The sequence below is a fragment of the Pelodiscus sinensis genome, chromosome 1, assembly GCF_049634645.1.
Source record: "Pelodiscus sinensis isolate JC-2024 chromosome 1, ASM4963464v1, whole genome shotgun sequence".
Lineage (NCBI taxonomy): Eukaryota > Metazoa > Chordata > Testudines > Trionychidae > Pelodiscus > Pelodiscus sinensis.
The window spans coordinates 5,258,332-5,285,381 of record NC_134711.1 but is presented as its reverse complement, the minus strand read 5'-3'; the positions used below and the strand labels follow the sequence as shown (position 1 = coordinate 5,285,381).

General features: G+C 47.0%; 1 protein-coding gene across 1 annotated transcript in view; it reads left to right on the top strand.

Annotated features, from left to right (window-relative positions):
• EXOC4 (exocyst complex component 4) overlaps window positions 1-27,050 on the top strand; it is a 626,684-nt gene that overhangs the window by 546,466 nt on the left and 53,168 nt on the right. Inside the window, exon 15 of the mRNA XM_075925646.1 lies at window positions 25,166-25,307. Coding sequence (XP_075781761.1) covers window positions 25,166-25,307 — 142 coding nt within the window. The remainder of the gene's footprint in view (window positions 1-25,165; window positions 25,308-27,050) is intronic.

Below are 27,050 nucleotides of genomic sequence, written 5' to 3'. Positions count from 1 at the left end.
ATGATGTTCCTGCCCCGCTGCAAAATATCTTAGCTCCAATTGGCCAATCTCTCAGTTTCCAGCCAATAGGAGCAAGAACTTTTGCTGGGAGCAGGGTCAGCGTAGGAAGCCTTCTCTCTCCTTCCTCGACCCCTTTCCCCTCATTCCCAGGGTGGAGCCACATGGAGCAGTCTGCAGCGGACAGGCTGCCTCAGGTTTCTGCTGGTAAGCGCCTCCCAGCCAGAGCCTGCCTCTGGCACCCCAACCCCTCCCTTCCCCAACCCTCTGTCCCCTCCACGTACCCAAACCCTCTTCCCCGTACTGCACCCATACCCCCCCTCCCGCAGATCTGGCACCCCAATTTCCTGCTCAGAGCACAATCCCCTCCTAGCCTAGGTCACATCCCAAAATCCTGCATCCCAGTCTCCTGCCCTAAGTCACTACTGCCTCCTTCACCCAAACTCCCTCCTAGAACCCACTCGAATCTTGGAGTGACCCCCCCATCAAAAATTATTGCTCACCTCTGCTCTAGAGCGACCTCCTGCATAACCCAGGTGAAAAACTCACTCAAACTTTTGTTAATGAGCTCCTGCAAATTGCAGATATTTCAGAAAGCTGTCAAGGGCAGGATTCAGGCTCTCGGATCATGAGAAGTGCTCAATTTTTATGCCTAGAACACGGTTATCTTGAACCATTCACGTAGGGAGAAGGGGCAGGCTGGGTATGGTGACCATATTTTCTGAACCAGCTGCAGCTAGGGGGGGAACGGTTTAACTTAAATTATTAAACAGACTAAACGTTTTAACTTTCTCATGTTAGTTTAATCAAATTTCATTTTAAATAAAGTAAAATATTAATTTATGTCCAACACAAAAGGTTTCAATGTTTTCTTTATATATGGCAGCGTGGGGAACCTTTTTTGGGTCGGGGGCCACTGACCCACTGAAAAATCAGTTGGGGACCACATGAGTGAGAAGCAAAAAGAAACTCCTCTAAACCCCTCAACCCTCCCTAATGTGGCCCCCAACTGAGACATCTCACTTCTCTAATGCTCCAGCCCCATGAGGTGAGGGGATGGGACAGGGAGGACTAAGGTTCGGAGCTTCCCATAGGTCAGATTTACTTTTCTGGGGGTTCCAGAGTTAGTGGATTTTGTGGACCTCCTTAGAGTCTGGGGTGGGGACAAAAATGAAGGGTTCAGTGTGCGGGACAGGGCTGCCAGTGAGTGGGATAGGGATGCAGGATCTGGGCAGGAGGTGGGGTGCAGGAGGGGGTGAGGAGAGCAGGGTCTGGAAGGGAGTTTGGTGGCAGGCGTGGGATGTGGGTACGAGAGAGTGTTAGGGAGAGTAACTCAGAAAAAGTGAGAGAGTGAGAATGCAGCCAAATAACCAGTTGGGGAGGGAGGCAAAAAAGTGGGGAGTAAAGGAAAGTGCAAAATAAAATTGTATCCCCCTCACATCTACACCTTGCTCCAGCCTCACTCCCCTCAGCCCCATGATCCCCTGCATCACCCCATGCCTCTCAGTGCAACCCCTGCCCCCTCATCCCCCTTCACCCCTCCAACCCCCACATCCCTGTGCCCCCAGCGAACAGCCCTGGGGCAAGGAGGGGTTAGTGGGGACAGAGTCACTTCCCTGTCTGGCACAGGCCTTTGCCAGGGCTCGACCCTCACCTGCTCTGGGGCTGGGGCGGGCAGAGCCTGGGGCTGCTCAGGTCTGATTCCAGCCCGGGCAGGCACAGCGAGGCGCTGGGAAAGGGTCTCCCCATCCCCATGCCCTATGGGGAACAGCGTGATGCAGTCCGGGCTCCAGCGCCCCACGGAGGTGGCAGCAGCTTGTGACTGGCCATTCAGCCCCAGCCCTGCAGAGCAGCTCCAGCCCTGCCTCCTTCCAGAGTAGGGAGCAGAGCCTGTAGTGGGCGGGGTGTTAACCCCTCAAGTCCTGGGCAGGGGCAGCCCCAAGGACGTGGAACCAGTGTGGGGTCATGCCTCCCTCTCTGCTCGCCGGGCCGCTCCCTCCCGCCGCTTGCCCTTCCAGCAGGAAGCCGGAGCAGGTTCTCCAGCCTGCAGCTGTGCGATGACCACAAGGCTCCCGCCACACGTGCCCCTCAGAATCAGCCTGCGTGCCCCTTATAGCGCACACGCCGTAGGTTGCCAACCCCTGGCCTATAGCATCCAAGACTTCATCCACGTGGGGTAGGATACGAGCCATCCCTGTAGAACAGCGGTTCCCAAACTTTTTGGCATCACACCCCCTTTTTGATTTTTGAAAAACCCTCCCCCCCCCAAAAAAAATAGCAGCAAAACATGAGTAAAAAAAAAGGAACTGACCAGGGTAACAAAACTTGATGGGGGAGGCTGGGTCGCCTCGTACCCCCCCCCCCCCACCCTGGAATTTCTGCACGCCCCCCAGCCTGGGAACCCATGCTGTAGAGCAAGCAAGGCTCTGGATGCATTCGCTCGCTCTCTCTCACTGGGCTTTGGACCAAGCTGAGCCATTTAGAAGATCAAGCTGTTGGTTTTTTTCCTAACTGCTGTCACTACAAAATTACCTGGGAATCCAACCCCCAAGTTATGGACGTGAGCCTCCGACGGCAGATCTGAGCTGTCTGTCGAGTTGACGGGCTAGAATGCAGCAGCTGGTTCTCCCATCGCTGAGTCAGCCCTGCCGGACTAAACGCAGTGAAAAAATTGTCTGCGACGGTGACATCAGCAGGCAATGTTTGACGTGCGGGAAGGGAGCATAGATGCTGCAGAGGAAGGCCTGTAGCACAGTCGCTTATTCTGGTGATACCTGTGTTTGAGAGAGACCTTTCAGCTGTTGGTATATGACTGCCCAAATGGTCAGCACATATCGTTCTGTGGCATTCGTAATCTGAGCGACTCATTGCTTTTCTGGACGCCTGGCAGTCGGGCACCCAATCTCCAGCTGGCAGTGTTTGCCAGCTCCTGATGTGCCTTTTTGAAAGCCTTCCCCACTCCACTGACACCTATTTCTGATGCATCTGAGCACCAACTGTCCTGGGAGCTTAGCAAAAAGCACCGTTGCCCTCTGGATCATTGGCATCGAATATTGAATGGCTAGAGGATTAGAAAGTTGTTTTTCTGACCCAGATCCACAGAGCTCCGCTTGTCGTCTTAGACCACAGCTGTGCCACGCTGTCCTGGGCATTGATCTGGTATCCTTGTGGGGTCGGCTTGTGACTGTAAAGCTACGATGAGACTAATTACTCTCGTTCCAGTTTTCTTTCCTCCCTCCCTTCCCCTCATCCCCTGAAGCACAGGGATTGTCTTCTAAAACAGTGACCTAATTAGCTGTGCAATCAAACTGTCTTCCAGTAAAGATTCTTCATGGCTGTCTTAAGACCTGTCTTTGTGGCACCAGCTTTGAGGACTACAGCTTATGGAAGCCCTTTCCCCACTAATGCTCTGTTACATCCAGTCCATGCATATGACTCACCTGTCTGTCTGTTTCCAGAAAAATGGCTCATTTGTGCCAAGAATAAGCAGCAGCCAGTCCGTCGGGCTCTCCTTCATTTGGTGTTGGAAACAATGTAACTGCTGGTGGAGATGGCTCAAAACGGTTTTCCAAACCGGTTGAGGGAATCCAGGAGGACTGATTGACAACAGCCTTTTATCACCAAAGGGTCATTTCCTGGTGGTGATACACTAAGACTGTGACCATCCAACTGGCTACACACACTCATTATAAATGTGAGAATTGGGACTATAAAGAGCTGCAAACTGTTCTAATTCCAGTTAGTGCTGGTGGCAGAGAAGTCCGCCTGTGATCGTGGGACTTGACTGTTCTTTATAAATCTGAGGCAGAATCTCTGCTGACCTGCTATAGATCTCGTTATTTCCCTTGTTTCCTCTCCTAAAGGTGAAGCGTTGCCTCGTCCCTGGAATATTCTCACGGCTCCTGTTTAGCAGACACGTATGGCTTCTCGTTTTGAATGCTGACTGATGAACCCTGTTGAAACACCCCAGCTAAAAAACAAAACCAAGAAATTGTAACGCCAGAACAACACCAGCAACGGTTACTTGTATCCAAGGGCTTGTCTATGCAGAGCAATAGTGCTCAGTACCAACGTGTGGTTTCAAAAGTGCGCTAACACGTTGTTCATTAATACACCTGTGAGGCCCCTGCTGGGGTGCAGTAAAAATTCCTTAGTGTGCTTTAACACAGGGCTATCTGAAAGAGTACTACTTTACAGTTCACTAAGAAACTGTACACAAAGCTGACACATTACAGTATATTTGACTATCGTGAATAACGTCTTTATTATATATACAGGTTAAACCTCTCTAGTCCAGCACCCTCGGGACCTGACTGGTGCCAAACCAAAGAATTTGCTCAATATTATCTAGCAGAATTACCAACGCTTCCACTGCTTACTGGGCTCTTAGAAGACATTTAAGGGTAAATTAGAGCTAAATAACAGCACAGAACAGAGGCCAGGTCTACACTAGGCCCGGAAGCTTGGCTTAAGGTATGCAACTCTACATATTCTATGTAGCTGGAGTTGGCTTACTTTAAGCCGAGCGTGGCGGCGTCCCCACAACAGGAGGCCGACAGGAGCAATTTCTATCTTTAGTCCTCGCAAGAGCAGCAGTACTGAACTCTAGTGGGGACACCCTCTGAGTTCCATTGAGCGAGCCTTAACTAGACTCGCTAAATTGAACTCTGGAAGATTGAACACAACAGTGTCCATCGTCCATGGAGTAAAGACAGTGACTGAAAGCCAGGATTGGTGGCTGTAAACAAACTTTATGGGACTGTGAGAAACTTTTCCGCACCCATGAAAAGTGGGCATCTGGCTAATTAAAATCATGCCGAACCAGAGAGTGCTGGACTACAGAGGCTGAACCTGTGTGGGTGGGTGGGTTTGTATGCGCACACACGTAACACTGTAATGTAAACATGTATTGGTCATCACAGTATATGCTAACCCAAACGTCCTGATCTATATAAAGCTCACAAATATCTATAGAAAGTTCACAAATTGTTGAAAATAACCTCCCAAAATGTACAAGAATTACCCCTCCCCCCCAATACTGAAACCCTACATACATCTCTACCTCCCCGCTCCTTCTCTCGATCATTCCTGAAAAGACTCGCTTCTTTCTGTTTCTCTTCCAACTCTCATCTTCAGTCCACCGTTCCTGCCATCTTTGGGGACTTCACTCCCTCACATTTATTTAGCAACATTTAAATAAATAAATACGCCCCTGTTCAAAATGCATAGGCTCTAAGAAGGAATCAATGAATCAATAAGTAATTGTGTATAACTAAAGCATCTCTTTTTATCTTCATTATCTCTGGGTGTTGTAGCCCTCATTCTTCTGGCCCCAAACCCGCTTGTTTGCCTTTGGGACAATCTCATGTACCATCTATTAAAGTCAACAGAGAACTGCTGGAAAACATGGAGCATTTCCCATACCTTGGAAGTCATCTCTCCGCCAAAGTCGACATTAACGTGGAAATCCAGCATCGCCTGAGCTGCGCAAGCTCTGCTTTTGCCCCCTTGACATGAAGGGTCTTTGAGAACCAGGACATCAGTGCCAAGACAAAGCTCCTAGTGTACCGCGCAGTGGTGGTTCTAACACTGCTGTACGCATGTAAAACCTGGACAACATATAAGCGTCACCTGGAGGCACTTGAACAATATCAGCACTGCCACAGGAGAATCCTAAATAACCCTTGGGAGGACAAGCGCATGAACACTAGCATCCTGGAAGAGTCGAACATGACCAGCATTGAAGCTAGCATCATCTCCCAACAACTTCACTGGGCTGGTCACATGGTCTGGATGTCTGATTGGCACCTCCCAAAACAGATTCTGTTTTCCGACTTGAAGGAAGGACAGAGAAGCACTGGGGGTCAGAGGAAGCAATTTAAGGACATGTTGAAGGCAAACATGAAAAAATGTGGCATCGGTGTTGACACTTCGGAGAACCTTGCCCAGGACTGTCCCCGGGGGAGAGCAGTAATCGGTGAAGGGGTGGCGCAATTTGAGAGGTCCTGCCACAGTGCAGATGAGGAGAGGCAGAGGAGGAGAAAATAACAGCAAAAACTGGTCTGCATCCCTCCAATAACCACCAGCACCTGCCCCTTCTGTGATAAGACCTGCGGCTCCAGAATTGGGCTGGTGAGCCATCAACAGATCCACAAATAGGAGGGCGACAGGAAGACGTCCTACTCATTGAGTTGACTGCTAAGAGACTGTCTTGGATCCTGCTTGGGGCCAGATCTTCCTCACTACAAAGTGTGGTCCCATAGATGGCGGTGGACACTGCCCTGTGCACTATAAAAAGCATTTAGAAGTTCAGGACTGTAATGAATATGTTGTGTGGGGCTGGTACCTGTGTCTGTGTGTCTAGTGCAATTCACTAAGGTTGCATACAGCTGAATCTTGCTAAACTCTACATGTCTGCCAGTCCTTTAGCTCTCAGAAAACACCCAATATACTTACCCAGCTTCTTAGCAAAGACCTCATAGCAGAGAGAACCGTGTTATTGGTTGGTCAGATGCTATGAAATTTCATTAATTACATAAGACACATAGTATGATTGCTCTGAATACTTGGAACTTCTGCTGTAAGCAACTAAAACGAAAGTACCCTTCATAAACAAAACGATTAAGGTACATTTGGCAATGCGGTCGCGTTGGGTTTGTTTTTCTAAATCACTTCTGTTCATTGGTGCGTGGATTTTGACAACTCTCATTGGTGCCTCATCTCTGCTTCCCAGTGGAATCAGTTGAGTTCCCTAAGCTGGTCAGGGAAATTCTGGCTCTAGTAAGGTCAGTGAGAGTTTTGGGGCCAAGAATCCCCCTAGTTTTCAGTGTGAATTAACCAGATGAAGCCTGCAGCTGCTTTTGAGGCAGCCAAGTGTACATAAAGGAGGGTGTGGAGCATTTAACAGGTGAAAAATGCCTCCGTAACTCAGCGACGGAATGGATCTGTGTTAGGCTTTCCAAACGGTTCATTTTGGAGCCGACCATGAGAGAATTTAGCCCCGAAGTAAACTTTCTGGGGGGAGTGGTAGGAAATGACCTTATACGACTGAAAATGGGGGAATGGAAATGAAATGGGCATCTGAGACTTGTGATGCACTAGAACAGTGTTTCTCAACCCTTGGGGTACACAAGAGAAGTCTGGGAAGTACATCCACACAACTGACATTTGGAGAAAACTGAATTTTTGTGTTAAGTTTTCCAGCGCTGTTATTTTTGTACTTTTTACACCCCAAAATTTCATTGCCTGCCTGGCTACGATTAAGTTGTTTAAAGAAATGTGTTTCAAGGGTAGAAAAAAAGTGTGTGTCTGAAAACGAGGGACTGGGGGGTACTTATAATCTTTTTTAAAGGGGTACTTTATAAAAAAAAGTCGAGAAACACTGCACTAGAAGATCAAACCAGAGCTGTGCCATAGGATTCGTGTATGTCCAAACCCTAGAGCAGGGGTGGGCAAAAGGGCCTCTGTGGGCCGGATCTGTCCCACCAAGCGAGTTGACCCGGCCCGCAGAGGCCCTGACACTTCTCTCGCCCCTAGGCCAATCAGGGCTTTGGGGTGGGGAGAGCACATGAAGTCTCCTCCCACCCTGCTCAGCTGACGGTTGACTCTAAATGCAGCGCTCCCTTGCAGGGCGGGGACAGGGAGCAAGAGACTTCTCCCTCCCCAGGCTCTGATTGACCTGGGGGGGGGCAGCAAGGGAGAGTACATGAAGTCTCCTGCAACCACCAGAGGCACAGGTACCTAGAGAGAACCACCAGCTGTTCAGAATAGCTGATGGTTCTCTCTGCCGGGGGCAAAGACTTTGTGCACTCTCCCACCCCCAGACCAATCAGGGTCCGAGGGTGGGGAAGCACAGAAGTATCCAGGTCCCGCCCCTTCCAACTGAGGCCCCCTCCCTTCTGGCCCCCTTCAAAATTACTGCCCTAGAGCTATAAAATCCATATAGCGCAGGAGCAGGGTAAGGTATGGAGACTCTTTTCCAGTGAAGAAAACCTAAGCCATGTTACATTAGATTCATTTCTATTGAATAGGAATTTACCATCCTTTACCAGTAGCTTGGCTTCAAAAAATGTCCAGTGTGTCTAAGGGTATCTTCACTGTGGATGGATTGCACTACCCCAGGGCTAGAATGTTTTGCTGCTCTCTTATTTTTTCCCCTCCCCCTTCAAACGCAGAGGTGTGTTTTTCCCTGATAATCCCTTTCTCGGGGCAGTGTGTTTGCAGAACCTAATGGAAAACAAACCCCTTTGAAAGGAGTTATTGCCTTTTGAAAAGTGCTAATTTCCGTGTGAAATTTATGCCTGCCAGCAGAGGCAGCCGAAGAGCACCGCAGGCAGTTCTAACGAGACAATTCATTAGCCGGCGAGTGTACACACGCCATAAAGAACATTAATTCACAAAATGAAAAACTAATAGAGTGTTTAGCCGGCTCTTTATCACCAGTGACAGTCTGCACTCTTCTCATCATTAGTGTTTACTGAACTGATGGGGGCTGCAGCCTGGCCAGCTTATCACTGCTCATCTCAAATGAGTTTGCGATGCTTTTTCAGCTTGGCTGGCCTTCCTCTCTCCTCCCTTGCTTTAGTTTTAACCTGTAGTTAGAAGCACAGATTTATGGGAGGAAGCTCTGATAGCTAACTCATAGGCTCTTACCATGTTCTGCATTTTCACCAGTAGGATCTCTGAGGATTTTCATCCTGGAGTCCCCTGCTTATCCAGAGGACCGTTTATTATGCTCCTCATCCTCTCTGGCTGAGGACTGGATGCTGTTCTTTAATTAGCTAGATGGATGATGCTGGTTATGCCAATTATATGTTCCCCATTCAAAGGCTGAGCCTGCTGCCTCCTTTGCCCCGTGTGGGTTTTGAGTATTTAATTCCCCCCACAAATGAGGAGATTTTCAAAGCACTCAGTGTTGGCCTAACTTGGCTCCCATTGAAGTCGGTGGGAGTTTTGCTGTTGATTTTAACAAGAGCTGAGTTTGGCCGGTGCAGAGCACTTAGAAAACCCCATCTTGCACTGATCTTGTATTTGTAAGATCCAAGCTTGTCCCTTAAAATTCCTCCTCTCGTCCAGGAAATGAAATGCCTTTTTATTTTAGCCAGATCCATGGTCTTCACTGCTTTTTTTTCCTCTTGAAAAATGCAGGTTAGTTATTTTCAGTCCCTTGTTCTTTTTGCACGTGCATGTGAAATATTCCCAGGGCCTTGCACAGACTGGTGAATCAGGGCAACTCCCTGGCTACGTCTACACTACAAGGTTCTTGCTCAAAAACCCACAGAGCATCCATACCTCAAGCGCGTTTTTGTGCAAAAAAATCTACGATCGACAGAAGAGAGGGCTTTTTGCAGTGTAGGTAGACCTCCTTCTATGAGGCATAACTCCTTTTTGCGCTACAGCTCTTGCACAAAAAGGCCTGTGTGGACGTTCCACAGGGATTTCTTGCACAAAAAGAGTCTATCCAAAAATGCACAGCTGCTCTGATGGCCATTCTGTGAATGGCCATCAGAGCTTTCTTGCGCAAGAGCATCCATGCAGTGTGGATGGTATCTTGCGCAAAAGCACATCGCGAAAGCGATGCGTTTTAAGGTATGGATGCATTTTTGCACAAGTTTTTGGTGCAAGAACTCTTCCACAAAAGACTTCTTGCACAGAAACCCTGCAGCGTAGATATAGCTTCTATGTCCAGAGATGATGTGTGTATTTGGTGCTCACAATAGCGCAGAGAGTTGTAGTGCCAACTTGAACTAGGCTTGGCCTACTATGCATGGTGCTTAAACCAGGTACTCAAAGTGTATGCAAGCTCCACCCCCACAAGCATTGCTCTGCCAATGTACCTAAGGGTTTATCTCCACTATGTCGCAGATCACCTGCAGCAATCGAGCCACTGGCCGTCAATTTATCATGTCTGCTTAAATATGATAAATCAATCTCCGAGTGCTCTCCGATAGATGCTGGCACTCCACCAGCATTTGAAGAGTAGCCAGCATCCATGGTAGAGCAGCCCCTGCCAGCCTTACCATATGCAAAATGCTGCGGTAAGTACGTCAATGTCAGCTACGCTCTTTGCACAGCTGAAGTCTATGGCTGTGTAGATTAGGTCGACGGCGGGAGCTAGTGTGGACTAGGTCTTAAGATCTGACCTGCAGCATCCCTGTTCTTCCACACCTGGACCCCAAATTGCATTGGCCAGTGAAACTCAAGCCTGACCAAAAATGGTGACTGAGATGTTCAAAATTGTGTGGTGTCTCCGTTTCCCCTGTTCCTTTGTTCAACTTCTCAGTAGGGATGTAAGCATCTAGTCGAGTAGGAATTTGACTAGTCGCTTCCCTTCCCCTCCCCCCTGCTGCCTCTCTGATAGAGGCAGCAAAAGGGAAGCACGAGTCAGTCTAGGGGGAAGCTGGCTTAAAGGCCGGTTCTTCCTCTCGCCCTGCCCACTCAGCACCATCTCTGTGGGGGCAGACTGTCTTCCCTCAGGTCCCCAGAAGTGAAAGCCAGAATACACACCTGCAGTGCTTAACTTATCTCAATTGGAAGGGGTTTTTTGATTGCTTTTTCAGAACAGGATGGAAATAGTGATAGGTCGGAAGACTTAAATGTATGCATAAAATAGTTTTCCCCCACTCAGGAAGAGGGAATCCGCTTTTCAAGGAAGTTCTGAGAGATGTCGCCACTGTTATGTTTTTTTTTTATTATTATTTCAAAGTACTTAAAAGGGAGAAGTTTTATAGACAAAGAGTAGCAGAGCAGTCATGTCTGTGAAAATTAGACTCAAACCCTCACTCGAAACATTCCTAACTAAAAACGGGAAGGGTGTCATAATCCGAATCTGGATTTAGCTCTCAGTTTCTCATATCTTTATAACAGGTTGAACAGAAAACACACTACTAGAAGGGGGAAATGGATGAATTTTGGTTTAGCTGGCCAACTTGAAAAACCGGGGGGGTGGGGGAGGGAATCATTTCAGATGAACCTGAAGTGAAAAATTTTGGTCTCCTGCTTTTCCGCTTTTCCAGTTGTTTTGAGTAAAATAAAATGCTTCATTTGAACTGAAATAGCCTATTTCATTTTACTTTTAACTTTTTTTATCCTCAAAAAGAAAATTTGATTGAAATTGATGTTTCAAAAATACAGAGTTGTTTCAAATTGAAAAATTGAAATGCTTCATTTAGAAGATGGCATAACAAACTGTTTTGCTTCTTTTCAGACTTTTTCCGGAGTTGTTTTTTAATTTAAAAAAATTAACAGGAATTCATGAGAGATTTCAGTTGAGCTTGGGGAAAGGGGGGAAGGAAACCCATTTTGTCCAAAAAAAAATCATCTAGCTCTAATCAATAAACAAATATCCCTTCGGCATTGGAAGAGTCAAAGTCTTTTATATAGAGATGTAGCCCTCAGACCATACACAGGCCAATTTAGATGAAGATGGTGAATAATCCATACCTTAAAGCTTCAAATAATTGTTCTGAAGCATAAAGCAGTCCACATGGACATGTGGCTTGCATATAGTTGATGTTGTGTATTAATTCCTTGGCGCCACAGGTATTACATAACCCTTTGCAAGAAGATAAAAAGACCTAGTTCCTGTTCCTTGAAGGGAACGCTCTAACTTAGACCCAGACTGCATTGTGAAAACAGCAAGGGATCGGAGTGTAAGGCAAGATGTATAAGCACAAAAAGAAAAGAACTGCTTGAGAGCAGAGTCCTACATTGTTACTCCCACAGAGCAAAAATCATTTAAGTTGATTAACTTTGCATTTCTTATTGGTGACATAGGCGTCCTGATTTTGTTTTTGGGTTTTTTCCTGCCTGGTTCAGGTGGGAGAGAGGAGAGTTGAGCAAGACACAAGAAGTCATTCTTCTACTCTACTCTGAGCTGATTAGGCCTCAGTTGGAGTATTGTGTCCAGTTCTGGGCACCACATTTCAGGAAAGATGTGGAGGAATTGGAGAGGGTCCAGAGAAGAGCAGCAAGAATGATTAAAGGTCTAGAGAATATGACCTTTGAAGGAAGGCTGAAAGAATTGGGCTTGTTTAGTTTGGAAAAGAGAAGACTGAGAGGGGACATGATAGTGGTTTTCAGGTATCTAAAAGGGTGTCACAAGGAGGAGGGAGAAAAATTGTTCTCCTTGGCCTCTGAGGATAGAACAAGAAGCAATGGGTTCAAACTGCAGCAAGGGAGGTTTAGGTTGGACATTAGGAAAAACTTTCTGCCTGTCAGAGGGTTAAACACTGGAATAAGTTGCCTAGGGAGGTTGTGGAATCTCCATCACTGGAGATATGTAAGAGCAGGTTAGATAAATGTCTATCAGGGATGGTCTAGATGGTGCTGGGTCCTGCCGTGAGGGCAGGGGACTGGACTCGATGACCTCTCGAGGTCCCTTCCAGTCCTAGTGTAAGCGGGGGAATGGTCCCGCTCTTGTGGGGAACTTTCCTGGCTTCTATACACCCCGGTGAAATGAACCAGCGAAAGGATCTGAGTCCCCGCTCCCACTTCCTTTACCCCACGGCTCCCTGATCCTGAGGGCTCCCCCTCCACTCTCCTGAGTAGCAGAGCCCTTGAAACCCCAACAAGGCTGGGCCCAGGTTTCCTGGGGCTTAATCCCTGACCTTGTAGTCACTAGGGGCAGGAGTTAGGGTGTCCCCACTCCGAGGTGCTCTCTTTACACTGCAGGCCTTCTTGGCCCAGTGATCACTTCATAAGGTTCAAAGCAAATACAATTTATTAAACATCAACTGATTAAAGAGAATAGAATAAGAAACAATGAGAATGGTTAAATGAGAACACACAGCCCTGCTCTGTAGCACAGGGACATCAACACAGCAGTCTGCAGGGTGTAAGGACAGTTCACAGTCTCTTCCTTAGAAGCCCTGGATGTGCTGCAAGGGGCTGCAGGCTGGACACGCTTGCACTGGCAGTGACCACACAGCCTCAGTCTCTAAGCGGCCAGACCCCTCTCCCAGTCCAGAGCCTTTCCCCACACTTTGCAGGTCCCAGTAGCTCACCACATCCAGCTGCAGGCTGTGCTGCTTGGCCAGTTCCAGCTCCTTGTGTTGCTTCTCTGTTCCTTTTGGCTTTCTGAGCACTGCCAGTCTGCTGCTCAACACAGGGTCTGCACTGCTTGGCCTGTCTGTGTCTGGTTCTGTCGCTGCAGGACTTCTTCTTGTACTCCTCTTTCAGCTCTCTGTCTTTGCAGGACCTCTTCTGCACACAGCTTGTTTGTTCAGAGACAGAGCCAGAACAATCCCCACTTACAACCTGTCAGTCAGGCTGAGCTGGAGTGTTGACTGCTTTCCATTGTCTCTGGGGTCTGTCAGTCTCATGAACCCTTCCCCTTCTGAAGCTGGTAAACCAAAAAACTCCCACCGAGTTTTAGTAAGGGGTAACAGTCCCCTTACACTAGTATTCTATGATACTATGATTGTATGAGGGATGTACATCAGCTTACTGAAAAGTCCACAGACCATGCCGTGTAGCAGTCCCTCCCAAAGGCCCCGTGCAGGTTGAATAGAAAGGGAGAGACAGTCTAACATTGTGGAACTCTGTAGAGCAGCACTTTTGAATGCCCAGCACCCCACGCTAGGAAGGCAGAGCAAGGAGAGAACAGAGCTACCCAAGAGCAGGAACTCTCCCACTGCCGTCTCACACAAAATCATCAAGGGCAGCTGAGGGATCTAACCGCGTCCGCATGGATACCTGTTCTTCCTCCATCCCCAGGAAACAGTCATGTACCAATATCCCCCAGGGCGGGTTTCTTTCCTGTAGCCACGTCTGTACCCAGACCGACAAAAGGTGTGACAATCTGAGGCTTAAATGACAGAACGATAAGAACATAAGAACGGTCGTACTGGGTCAGACCAAAAGTCCATTTAGTCCAGTAGCCTGTCTGCCAACAGTGGCCAGCACCAGGTGCCCCAGAGAGGGTGGACCGAAGACAATGATCAAGCAATTTGTTTCCTGCCATCCCTCTCCAGCCTCTGACGAACAGAGGCCAGGGGACACCATTTCTATCCCCTGGCTAATAGCCTTTTATGGACCTAATCTCCAGGAAATTATCTAGCTTCTCTTTAAACTCTGTTATAGTCCTAGCCTTCACAGCCTCCTCTGGCAAGGAGTTCCACAGGTTGACTACACGCTGTGTGAAGAACTTTCTTCTTTTGGTTTTAAACCTGCTACCCATTAATTTCACTTGTTGTCCTCTAGTTCTTCTATTATGGGAAGAACTATTATCCGCCCTCTTCACACCACTCATGATTTTATAAAGATGGTGTTCCTAATTGTTCTAATTCTAAAAAGACTTGTCTTGATCGTTCTCTTGCTGGCTTCAAAATGTAGAGGCCTCCTGATGTTTGCCTTCCACTACGAAATTTACTTGAATTGAATCCTTGATGTCAGATCTGACACATGACCATTGTACATGCTTGTGTGTGCCTCTCCTGTTTGCTTCTTTGGAAAGCAAACATTTGCTGGTGTGTCTGACTTCTACCCACTCTATAAAATGCCTCTTCTATTCAATATCAATTTATTTTTAATCATTTTTATTACACTAGTGCCAAGAGGCCCTATGTGAGATCAGGGCCCCACTGTGCTAGAAACTGCAAACACAGGGAGAGGCGTTCCTTGACTCAAAAACCTCACATGCTATATAGCCGTGACAGGCGAAGGAAATATTACAGGTTGAACCTCTCTGGTCTGGGATTTTCTAGTCTGGCAACATGCATGGATTTGCAAGACCAGATTATCCTGAGAAGCTGGCAATTGGGCCTGGCCCCGGAGCCAAGCCAGGGGCAAGGAGCCCGGCAGCTGGGCCAGCAGAAGTGCCCAGCAGTAAGGAGGGGAGCCCAGTGGGGTCTGCCGACTGACCCAAGAGAGCCCAGAGTCCATCAGCAGAGGAGCCGGAACTGACCTCTCTTTGTCCAGCAAACTCCCTCATTGATTGGTCCCGAGTGTGCCGGACGGGAGGCTCCAACCTGTAGTACTGTTATACTACAAGATGGTGCCTTGGAGCTTAGAGAGATTCTATGACTTGCCCAAGGTCACACAGGAAGTCTGTTGCAGAGCCAGGAAATGAACCCAGGTCTCCAGAGGTCTAGTCCAGTGCAGACACCATAAGACTACCCTTCCTCAAGTGCATGCATTTATTTGTAGCTAGCACTCTGCTATGGTTTGCCTGTTTTCTCCTCCCAGTGAATGTTTTGCTTGGCTCCAGGAGGGATCCCCCACCAACTAAGGACCATCCCACACCTTGCCACATTCCACTCCAAGTGCACATTTCTGTGTCTTGGCCTCCTGGCTTGGAACATATAAAAAAAGTTCCAAAACAAACCCCTCCGCTATGTATGCTTCTTCCCTGGGGCGAGGATAAAAGAGCAGCATGTGACAGACATTAAATCACATTGCTCAGTGCAGTACCGGCTAGTACATAAGAACATAAGAACGGCCGTACTGGGTCAGACCAAAGGTCCATCTAGCCCAGTATCCTGTCTATAGACAGTGGCCAGCACCAGCTGCCCCAGAGAGGGTGGACCGAAGACAATGATCAAGCTATTTGTCTCCTGCCATCCCTCTCCAGCCTCTGACAGACAGAGGCCAAGGACACCATTTCTATCCCCTGGCTAATAGCCTTTTATGGACCTAACCTCCATGAAATTACCTAGCTTCTCTTTAAACTCTATTATAGTCCTAGCCTTCACAGCCTCCTCTGGCAAGAAGATCCACAGGTTGACTACACGCTGTGTGAAGAAGAACTTTCTTTTATTAGTTTTAAACCTGCTCCCCATTAATTTCATTTGGTGTCCTCTAGTTCTTCTATTTAGGGAACTAATAAATAACTTTTCTTTATCAGCCCTCTCCACACCACTCATGATTTTATAGACCTCTGTCATATCCCCCCTCAGTCTCCTCTTTTCTAAACTGAAAAGTCCCAGTCCCTTTAACCTCTCCTCATATGGGACCCATTCCAAACCCCTAATCATTTTAGTTGCCCTTTTCTGAACCCTTTCCAAGGCCAAAATATCTTTTTTGAGGTGAGGAGACCACTCAGGTCCTACTGCAATGTGCACCTATAACAGGGCTGGGCAAAATGCGGCCCGGAGGCCAGATCCAGGCCGCCTAACCCTTTGATCCGGCCTGCAGTCTGCAGGTGGCAACCTTCTATTTATATCCTGCTGCCCATGCCACTAAATTTCCAGGGGATGGCTCAGGCAGCAGGATCCTATTTAAATGTCTCCTTGGCTCTCAGTCACAGCACTACCCCATTGGGGCCAGAGCCGTGAGCCCTTTAAATAGCCGCAGCCAACGCGGGCAATGCGGTATGAGCAGGGCTGGGACCCTCAAGCCCTTTGCTGTGTTTTTACTTCAAAGCTTCCAGCCCCAGACAACTCTCGGGGAGGCTAGTTCTCAGCCCTGCCTCTTCCACCCCAAGCCCCGCCCCTTCCAGGGGTGGAGCTGGCCTGTGACCACGTACCAAAATTCATTATGTGGCCCCCTAGTGAAAATTATTGGCCACCCCTGACCTATAATCAGAGGTCGACAAATCCGTGTATCTACTCGCCTGTGGCGAGTAGATTTCAGCCGATCTCCCTGTTCACCAGCAGTGTGCGCATGCGCAGTGCGGGGCTGGCGAGTGGATTTCGCCACAGTTTGCCAAGCCCTGCCTATAAGAACCTATATAGAATAGAACAGAGCGAGAAAAGTAAAAGTACTAAGAGGTGACCACCTGTTACCTAATGCCCCCTGCAGAACCCTTCATGGATATGGGGTTGAATGTTTCCAAACTGGCTTTCTGGTAGCAGAGATGTACAGTTGTACGGTGTGATGGGGGTGTTTTCTCAAACACAAAAGGAAACCATTTATTTATATAAATACATTTTCTATCCTAGCTAAAAACCAGGCATCCATACACATGCTGCAGGTTTACTGCCCAGGTATAGATTGTGTTGTAGCTAAGTCAGCATCTGTAATCCCACACTGATTTGCTCCCCAATGCTACTAAATCATTCAAATCTGCTAGCAGTCATTCTAATCAAGCAGGAAGTGGGCAGAGCGCTTACAATGCAGGTGTTGATTGGGTACATAGGTTTGTATATGAGGAACACTGCAGGTTTCCTTTAATATTCCTGAGGTCTTGTAATTTACATCCATCGATTTACAAGGCACATTGTTTCAAGAGGCACCGGCGTTGCTTAGAATTACAGAATGATTGAAATCCGCCGTGACAACCTGCACACTGGATTTATTTTTCTTAAGTTGGGTGGAATGAAAAGTTTCTTCTCTTTGTTTTACTCTCTGTGTTGGCAGAGGCTTGGGGAAAATCCTGTGGTCCAGCAGCATAGCGCAGCCCAGTTCAGACAAATGACAGTCAGTTATTCACTGCTTAGCCATCTCGTGGCTGCACGGTATTTAAAAATCCTGGGTGACTTCGTTGATCAGTGGGGCTGACATTTGGCTGAATAAGAAAGCTGACCATCTGGCCAAGATTCCTTGTATCTGCAGCAGAAGAAATGGCTGCCTGCCCAGTTTGTGCATTTCAGGAAGAACACTCCCATGCGCTGTTCCCCAAGGCAGCATGGTGTTCATCTGCCAGAGAGTGACAATTACTACGTCAGCCTGCACTCTGTACGCTGCGCTGGCTCCCTCTCCTATCTCAGAGCCTATTTAAAGACGCTGATCATGACCTGTAATGCCGTCTATACCCAGGGCCGTCTGATACTAGTAAGCAGGTATCTTACTCATCTGTTCTCCATCAATATGTAGACTGAGGACATAGGGGATGATGGAATGACTGTGCCTAGAGCAAGGCCTAGATGAGCAGAGGGTCTGCTCAGTGGCTGAATCTCTACTCCTGATCAAATTAGTCCACAGACACGAGACAAGGAAGAAGAGGAAGGTACTTGCATTGACCAGGCGGTTGCACGCAATGCTGGAGAAAATGCGGAACCTGTTGCAATAGTAAGGGGCCACGCTGGAACAGATCATGCTGTAGCGATCTTGATTCTAGAAGGAAGAGGATGTTCTTGTGGTTAACTCACTAGGCTTAGGAAATCTTCACTCCTGTCTTGCTGTATCTACCACAAGCTTATTGTGTGACCTTGGGCATGTCACTTAATCTATGAGCTAAACTTTGGTATGTTTGGCAATAAAATCTCATTGTTTTGAATAGTGGGTTTTTTTTCTTTTGCAGAATTAGGCTACGTCTACACAGCAGAGATATTTTGGGATTCCAGAAGTATCCCGAAATAGCTACTCCGCGTCTATTGAGGCACCCTGTTATTTTGAAATAGATTTTGAAATAACGGGTGGCTTATTCTAGTGTCCCGGTAAGCCTCATTCTACGAGGGCTAAGGGGCATTTTGGAATAGCAAGTACGAAAGAAGCTATGGACACTCTCAATCTCATTGGATTGTTCGTTGTATATTAATGTTTTCCTCGCCTTTTGGAAAGGAAGAAAGAGACATCTTCAGGAAGGACCGTCCATCTGTAGCAACCCAAACCCGCATTGCACTGCAGTTCATTGCGTCACTCTAAATTAGAGAAATCGATCTCCAGCCTCGCAGAGCAGCCGCTACCAACTTGGGTCCCTGCAGCCTGCCCCCCTTCGGTGTAATGAGCCTCCCCAAGTGACTTTTCCATATTTGATTTAAATCAAGCGGCAGATTGTCCCATTCCCATCTCCCCACCACCGCGAAATGTAATTATATTTTTACTTAAATGGCTGCAAATGGATTGAAGAGCTGTGCGAAAAGAAAAGGAAAAAAATACCCAGCACTTCAAGGGAAATTAGCTGAGTCTTGCATTTCAGATGACACATCCATCCATCTCCTGGCCTTCTAACAAGGCGCGAGCAGAGCCAGCTGCAGCTGGCCATGCGGGTAGTCTGCTGCCCCACCATCACCTTTAGCCGATTAAAGGAAAATGACTCTTCCACTTACAATACCCCCGACGCGGCTTCCCTGACTCGGGGAACAGCTGAATCTCTGAGCCTTCTCCTTAGGGTTTAAGGAATATTTTATTATAAACTGAATGAAGAAATGTTTTCCTTACCTCTTTGGAGAGAGTTGTGCTTAGTGGCAGGAGAAGGGAAGAGAGACATCCTGAGTTAACCAGTGATCGAATGAATAACCTCAGAACTGATACTACAAGAGCCAGGAATCCCCCTCCTCCTTGAGATGAATGACAACTAGGATTACACAGCTGGTTTCGAGGTCAGGGCTAAATGGAAAGACAAGTGAATCATTTTTCAAGCACCTTCCTGAAATCACCTGCTAATATACTTATGCTGAGAAAGGGATTTATCAGCCCAGATAATTACCTTTTTGTTGAGCTGCATATATAAACGTGCTAGATATTTTCCTGTGAAGAGTCAATGTGCGTCTGTGTGTATCTACTCAAGAGAGAGATCTTGGAGTCATTGTGGACAGTTCTCTGAAAACAGCCACTCAGTGTGCAGCGGCAGTCAAAAAAGCAAACAATCTTAGGAATCATTCAAAAATGGATAGAGAATTAGATAAGATATTTTCTATTGCCTCTATATAAACCATGGTATGCCCACATCTTGAATACTGAGTACAGATGCGGTCGCCTCATCTCAAAAAAAGATATACTGGCACTGGAAAAGGTTCAGAAAAGGACAACAAAAATGATGAGGGGTTTGGAACGGGTCCCATATGAAGAGAGATTAAAAAGACCGGGACTTTTCAGTTTAGAAAAGAGGAGACTAAGGGGGGATATGATAGAGGTCTATAAAATCATGACTAGTGTGGAAAAAGTGAATAAGGATGTTATTTATTTATTCCCACAATATAAGAAGTAGGAGTCACCAAATGAATTAATAGGCAGCAGCTTTAAAACAAACCAAAGGAAGTTTTTCTTCACTCAGGTCACAGACAACCTGGGGAACTCCTTGCCAGAGGATGTGGTGAAGACTAGGACTTTAACAGGATTCACAAAAGAGCTAGATAGATTCATGGAGGTTAGATCCATCAATGGCTATTAGCCAGGATGGGTAGGAATGGTGTCCCTAGCCACTGTTTCTCTGGAGGTGGGTAACGGGAGGGATCATGTGAGGATTACATGTTGTGTTCCCTCCCTCTGGGGCAGATGGCATTGGCCACTGTCAACAGACAGGATATTGGGCTAGATGGACCATTGGTCTGACTCAGTATGGTCGTGTGTGTGTGTGTGTGTGTGTGCGCGCGCAAGAAAGAGAAACATTCACACTTCTCTAACTTGTCTGCAGTCACCTTGAGCAGATTCCACCAGGGTTTATTCTTTGTTTTTTTCCCCTTTGACATTTAGGAGCTGGTTAATTATTTCCAGTTGTCTTTGTTTCCCGGGCTCTGACTTTCTTTACTCACTGCTGTCTCCCTGTTAAAAAGACTTCATAAATTTCAATGAGTTCGAAGAGAGCTCATAAACCAATCTTCCCATAGAAGCCCCATTTTAAGCTGCTTCACCGTGGGCACGTTTTTTCTTTTGCTGTCGCTTACCCTAAAATTAGATGCGCAATTAGCTTTCTTGCTTTGTGCAATCCTTTTCTTTATGCCGTTGCTAATTTCTTTTTAATTTTCCTGCTGTCTTCTGTGTTTATCTTGATCTGCTTTACTTACAAATGATCGTTTGACGGTTTTAGAGGGTTGTTCGGGTGGTTGTTGGATTTTTCTCTCTCTTTACACAATAAATTTTCAGGGGCTCTTTTAATTTTATGGAGAAGTTTAAGCGCTACAATAGATTCATCTGATGAAGGGTGTTTTTAGTTTCATGGCAAGAGAAGACTTTAATCCGTCTCCTGTCTTTTCACTAAGCCCTTGGTGATCTTAGCATGCATGCATCCCTTCCAAAGCAATGTGTGTGTGTGATTCCTTTCACTAGTGATGGTCTACTGAAGGACAAAGTGCCTTTTATTGCTGCTACCTAAAGGTGTTATTTCCCTGCATGTGTGCGTATACCTTTGGTACATCAATGACAGATAGTAGGAGTATAAATAATAGTGTAGCTACTGTAGGATGGGCAATGGATGCACATCTGAGCCACACCGAGTATATACCCGCTGTTTTTAGGCAGGCAGTGTCAGTGGAGGTGAATACAAACCTGTGTTACGGTGGCTATATTACTATTTATAGTCCCGTTGAGTTACCATGTAAGTATAGGTAGGCAAGCAGGAGAATCGCATTCCTAAGCTGTAGTGCAGACATAACCTAAGGCCAGGTTTACACGACACCCAGAAGGTCAGCTTAAGGTATGCAACTCCAGCTGTAACGTAGCTGGAGTCGACGTACCTTAAGCCAAGTTGGCACCAACTCCGCAGCAGGAGGTCAATGGGAGAAATGCTCCAGTCGACTTCCCATATTCCTCATGACAGAGGCTCCCTCAGCATTTGACTTAGTGTGTCTTTACTAGACCCACTAAATTGAACCCTGAAGAATGATCGCCAGAGCGTCGATCCTCCGTAAGTGGCCACATGTCCTAAGATACAGGTTGAACCTCCATAGTCTGATGCCCTGAGGACCTGTCTGGTCCCAGACCAGAGGACATCATCTTGCTGCCGGCTGTGGGCCTTCACTCCAGTGGCAGCAAAGGAGTCGGCATTGACGGAAAAGGGGTGGGGGGAGGAAGAGGCAGAGTGGCACCGAAGCCCTGTGGTTGGGGGCCATGAGCAGACCCCTGCAGCTGGCAGCAGAGCCTCATGGCTGCTGGGCCAGGCTCCCAGCCCCCGGCCATGGGACTTTGAAGCTCCCCTACCTCTTCCCCCTCCTGTCCCTGCTCTGGCAATGCTGACCCCTCTGAGCACCCGCCCCCATCCCTACTCCCTCCCTGAGCTTGAACGCCGCAAATGAGCTATTTGCAGCACTCGAGACTCTGGGCAGGTGCAGGGGGAGATACTGAGCACAGGGCCACCGGCTATTCCCTGAGTGCTTCAGCGCCGGAGCACCCACGGGTGCCCAATCAGGGATGTTGCTGGACACGGGAAATCCAGTTTCTAGGGGTCCGACCTGTACTTAATGACACACTCCCCTGAAAGGCAGCATGATTTAGGGTTCTGGAAATGCGGGCTGTGACCAATAGAAATGTTTTGTGAGTGCTGCATGCTGGCCTAATTCTGTGCTGGCGGTATCTGCACGAATATCTTGGATTGCAGGTACCCATGTGGAAAGGGTTAGTCAGGAAGGAGAGGGCTCAGGGTGGTCCCTTAATCAACCTCTGCCTAGGGGTGATTCTGAGGCACTGCCAGCACTCTTGGTCCTGATGACTCGGCTTGCCCGCCCCCCCCCACAACCTATGGAGGTGGTTTGCCCTGGAAGGACAAAGTGCACATGCACTGGAAAATGCTGCTGGGGGACAAAGAAGGGATGCTGGGGGAACCGGACAGAGAGCAACTCAGACCCAGGCCTGAGGGGTCTCTGAACAAGCTAGGTCCGGCTAGGTTGCCATGACAGGATGGCGGTCAGTAAGATAGTAATGTGCACAAGAGACACCTTTTAACATCCATTCACACTTCGTTCCCACTGTTGCCTAAATTCAGGGGCTGTGTCTAGACTGGCCAGTTTTTCCGGAAAATCAGCTGCTTTTCCAGAAAAACTTGCCAGCTGTCTACACTGGCCGCTTGAATTTCCGCAAAAGCACTGACTTCCTACTGTAAGAAATCAGTGCTTTTTGCGGAAATACTATGCTGCTCCTGTTCAGGCAAAAGTCCCTTTTGCGCAAAACTTGCGCAAAGGATCTAGTGTAGACAGCTGAGATTTGTTTTCCGCAAAAAAGCCCCGATCGTGAAAATGGTGATCGGGGCTTTTTTGCGCAAAAGCACGTCTAGATTGGCCACAGACGCTTTTCTGCAAAAAGTGCTTTTGCGGAAAAGCATCCGTGCCAATCTAGACTCTCTTTTCCGCAAATGCTTTTAACGGAAAACTTTTCTGTTAAAATCTAGACGTAGCCAGGGTGTTTTACAAAAGCCGTTGGTCACTGTGTATGGGTCACAGGTTGTCACAGGGAAGCAATGGAGTGCCTGGAACCCAGGCGGACTTGCAGGCGGTAAACGGGTGGTGTACATGCGATAGCAGCCCCAAGTTTCAGAGTGGAAGAATTGCAAGATTTTACCCCCAAGATGCTTAAGAACAAGAGGTCCAAAACCTAATATAGATATTTAGCTAATGTGCTAAATATTGCGGTGTGTCCTGGGTCTAGCCCCATAGACCCTGTTGCCCGGGATTAAGAATAAGGTGTGGGCATCGCTCGCCTAATGGGACTAGGAGGTTCTAGGTTTATCCTCCACCCCAGTTACAGAGGCTGAGAGCAATGGAGCTCTATTTCTGGAGGCAGATCTTGGGAACCAGAGCATGACGCTGAGGGAACTGCCAAAATAAAACAATTTTTATTACGATTAGTATTAAGATTGCAAACAAAACACACAGCACTGATTGCACTAATGGATTGAGTCACCCCGGAGGGTAGCGTAAATGAAGCTTGAGTATACAATTGTAATTATCTAAGTGTACAGTTACAATTACCTAGTACAGTACCAGATTCATACCTCTGGTGGAATGAGGCTCTCAGTGGAGTGAGGTAGAGTATAACAGCGGAGAAACTTAGAAAGAGTAAGTAAAGGAAAGAGTTTGAGGAAGGCAATCCTCAAGCAGAACATGAGGAAGAGGAATTCCTTAATGAGGAAGAAAATTCCCCCTGCACAACCGCTGTTGTAGGATCTTAGGGTGTGTCTACACAGCAGGGCTTAACTCGAAATAAGCTACGCAAATTGAGCTACATCAATTGCGTAGCTTATTTCTAAATTGGGAGCGCTTATTTGAAATAGAGCACTCTTCCTCCAACTTCCCTTACTTCTTGTACAATGCGGGTTACAGGAGTTGGAGTAAGAAGTCCTCCAGCTTGACAGTATTTCGACATTATTTCGAAATAACTGCCTGATGTGTAGACACGGACTAAGTTATTTTGAAATAATGTTGCTGTGTAGACATACTTTATAGGCCTTTTACGTCCACTGGAGCCAACTCCTCAAAGTCAAAGACACATTTCCTCACCCTCTGATTTTCATGGGGACATGTTTGATTGGATGATTACATTGGAGCACCCTTTTGAATATGCATGAAAAGATCACCTGATGCCCTTTTGGACAAGTTCCCCAAAGTGGGGAAAATGGGAACTTGCGCTCATATACCCAATGCCTTCTGTTTCCTTGATCAGGGTGTCAGCTTGGCCAGGTCATTACATTTTTGGACTCATTTAGATTAGGAATGTAAATGGCTAACTGGTAAGCATCACCGTTCCAGTCCTCCTCCTCCACCTGCCCCAGTTTAAGCAGTAAACCAGTTAAACATAACATTTAACCGGTTAACTGATTATCTGGGATTTTACATCCCTAATTTAGATCTCACGAGATCCCGAGTCCCCTATTATCACCCAGTCTGGCCATTAGGTGTGTTGTGACCCAACTGATGTGACCCAACTGAAGGTTTCACCACAAATCCTTTCACAACTTCTAAAATCTATTAACGAGGGATGGACGCATGCGCGCGCGCACGCGCACACACACACACACACACACACACCTTCCTTATTATCCCTGTAGACCGTTGCATTACTGCTAAAATATAGTGAAACAGTAAAGTATATAGAAAAGTATTGACGTTTACGGGTTCACAGGCTACAGCACAATCCGCGTCCCCTTAGGTACATAGCCCAGCAGCTAGCCTGAGACACCGCCCGTCCCACTGCCACCTTGCTGCTATTTTTAATCACTCACTTGGGTAAACGTGCGTGCACCAGCTTGAGCAGAACTAGTGCGTGTATGTCTACCCAACCTGGGAATTAGCCTCCCAGCTGCTGTGGAGATGCATTGGCTGGGACTGCTCCCTTGCCTTTCAGTAGCAAAAACTTCCATTGTGCTGCAAGATACAAGCAAATGATTTCAGTGGTTGATTAAGCTCCTCAGCGTCACTCTGGAGTAGAATCAATTGCAGAAGCAGTTTGTTGCTTCATATACTACAGGATCTTAGACATTATTACTTAGCTGAACCTAAGCGAATGCATGTGCGTAGGGTGGAAATAAATGAGATGAGATGGTTGCTAAAACACAGCTGTTTGATTAAATATATTCCCAACTGTTAATATGCAGTCTCTCTCTCTTTCTCTCTCTGTCTCTCACACACATACATACCAGCACCATCGCCCAGTCAGGACAGCCATGCGAATACGGAGCTCCCACCGGTGTCGGAACAGATCATGCAAACGCTGAGTGACCTGGCCAAGACCTTCCAAGAGATGGCTGACCGCTGCTTGTTGGTTCTGCATCTGGAAGTCAGGTATGGCGCAGAATCTCTGAATCTAGAGGGAGGGTGTGAACGCTGGAGGGTGAAGGCTGCTATTAAAGGTTCACTAATGGGATTAGCTTCTTCTAGCAGGTACCCTAGTCTTGATGAGAAAGATGTGATAATCGATTATAAAACCAAAAGGAGCAACCATTGTGGTCATAGTCTGACTTCCTGCATAACCCAAGCCATAGAACTTCCCTGAATTAATTCCTGTTTCAACGACGGCATATGTGTTAGTAACACATCCTGTCTTGATTTAAAAACGATCAATGATGGAGAACCTACAACAACCCTTGGTAAATATTTCTGGTGATTAATAGCCTTCAGTAGTGAAAATGTGTTCCCTCTTTTCAGTCTGAATGTGTCTAGCTTCAATTTTGAGCCATTGGATCTTGTTATACTCTTGTCTGCTAAACTGAAGAGCTCATTGTCAAAATTTTGATCCCTATGTAAGTATTTATAGACTGTGATCAAGTCACCTATTAGACTTCTCTTTGTCAAGCCATATGGGCTGAGCTCCTTTGGGTTAGGTTTATGCTACTGCAGTAGGTCAGCCTAAGGTACACAACTCCAGATACGTGATCTGGAGTCATTGTACCTTAGGTCAAGTTACTGAGGAATCTACACCCGGGGGGTTGACGGGAGAAACTCTCCCATCAAATTAACCTCACTCTTCTGGTAGAAGGTAGTGTATGGGGGGTTGACTAGAGAACGATCTGCAGTCGATTTGGTGGGTCTTCATTAGACGTGCTAAATCAACTGCCAGTGCATCGATCCTAGCTGTAGTGTAGATATAGTCAGAGATATCACTATGAAGCTCATTTTGCCCAATCCTTTAATCATTCTCATGGCTCTTCTCTGAACCTTCTCTAATTTATCAACATCCTTCCTGAATTGTGAAACCAGAACTGGACATAGTATTTCAGTAGTGATTACACCAGTGCCAGATTCAGAGATCATATAATCTCTTACCCTGTTCGATATTCCACTGGTTATATATCCAAAGATCACATTAGCCCTTTTGGCCATAATGTTGTAATGGGAGCATATGTGTAGTTGATTATGTACTAAGATCCTGAAGTCTTTCTCAGAGTCACTGCTGTGCAGGATAGAGTCCACCATCCCATAAGTGAACCCAAGACTCTGCAGAATCCTCTCCAATTTAATGAGCTTAAATCTCTTGATTTCAGTGGGATTTTAGAAGAAAAATGGAAACATTGGGGGAAATTTTCTTCTGTTTAAACAAACAAACAAAAAAAATCCCGGTGTCTCCCTGTGTGTTGGCAACAACCAGGAAGAAATATTTTTCTGGGATCTTTTCCATCTGAACCTGCAAAAGCATGACCTATTGTGTGCGAGCTTCTTTATGGTTTTCATTCTGCTGTGCTCTGGATTCCAAGTGGGAGCCTTTTGTTACTAATTGTTGAAAGGATAATACAATTGAAGGATGGGGGCGCTGTCTTGATTTTTTTAAGAGTTGGATAATTTTATGAAATGTGGTTACAAATGCAGCGATCAAGGTAATCAAATGTATGGCTTCAGGCCATCAGCTGATTGCTGTGGGGGTTGGGAAGGAATTGTCCCTTACATGCAGCCTGAGCCAGAAGTCTTAAAGCTGGTATTTCCTTTTTCAGTGGCATCAAGTATAAACTCATGCCAAGGGCAGGGCACATAAGATTTCTTGGATCAGCAGTTTGTGGGGACATTCAGGGGTATGTATCCTGTACCAGTGTA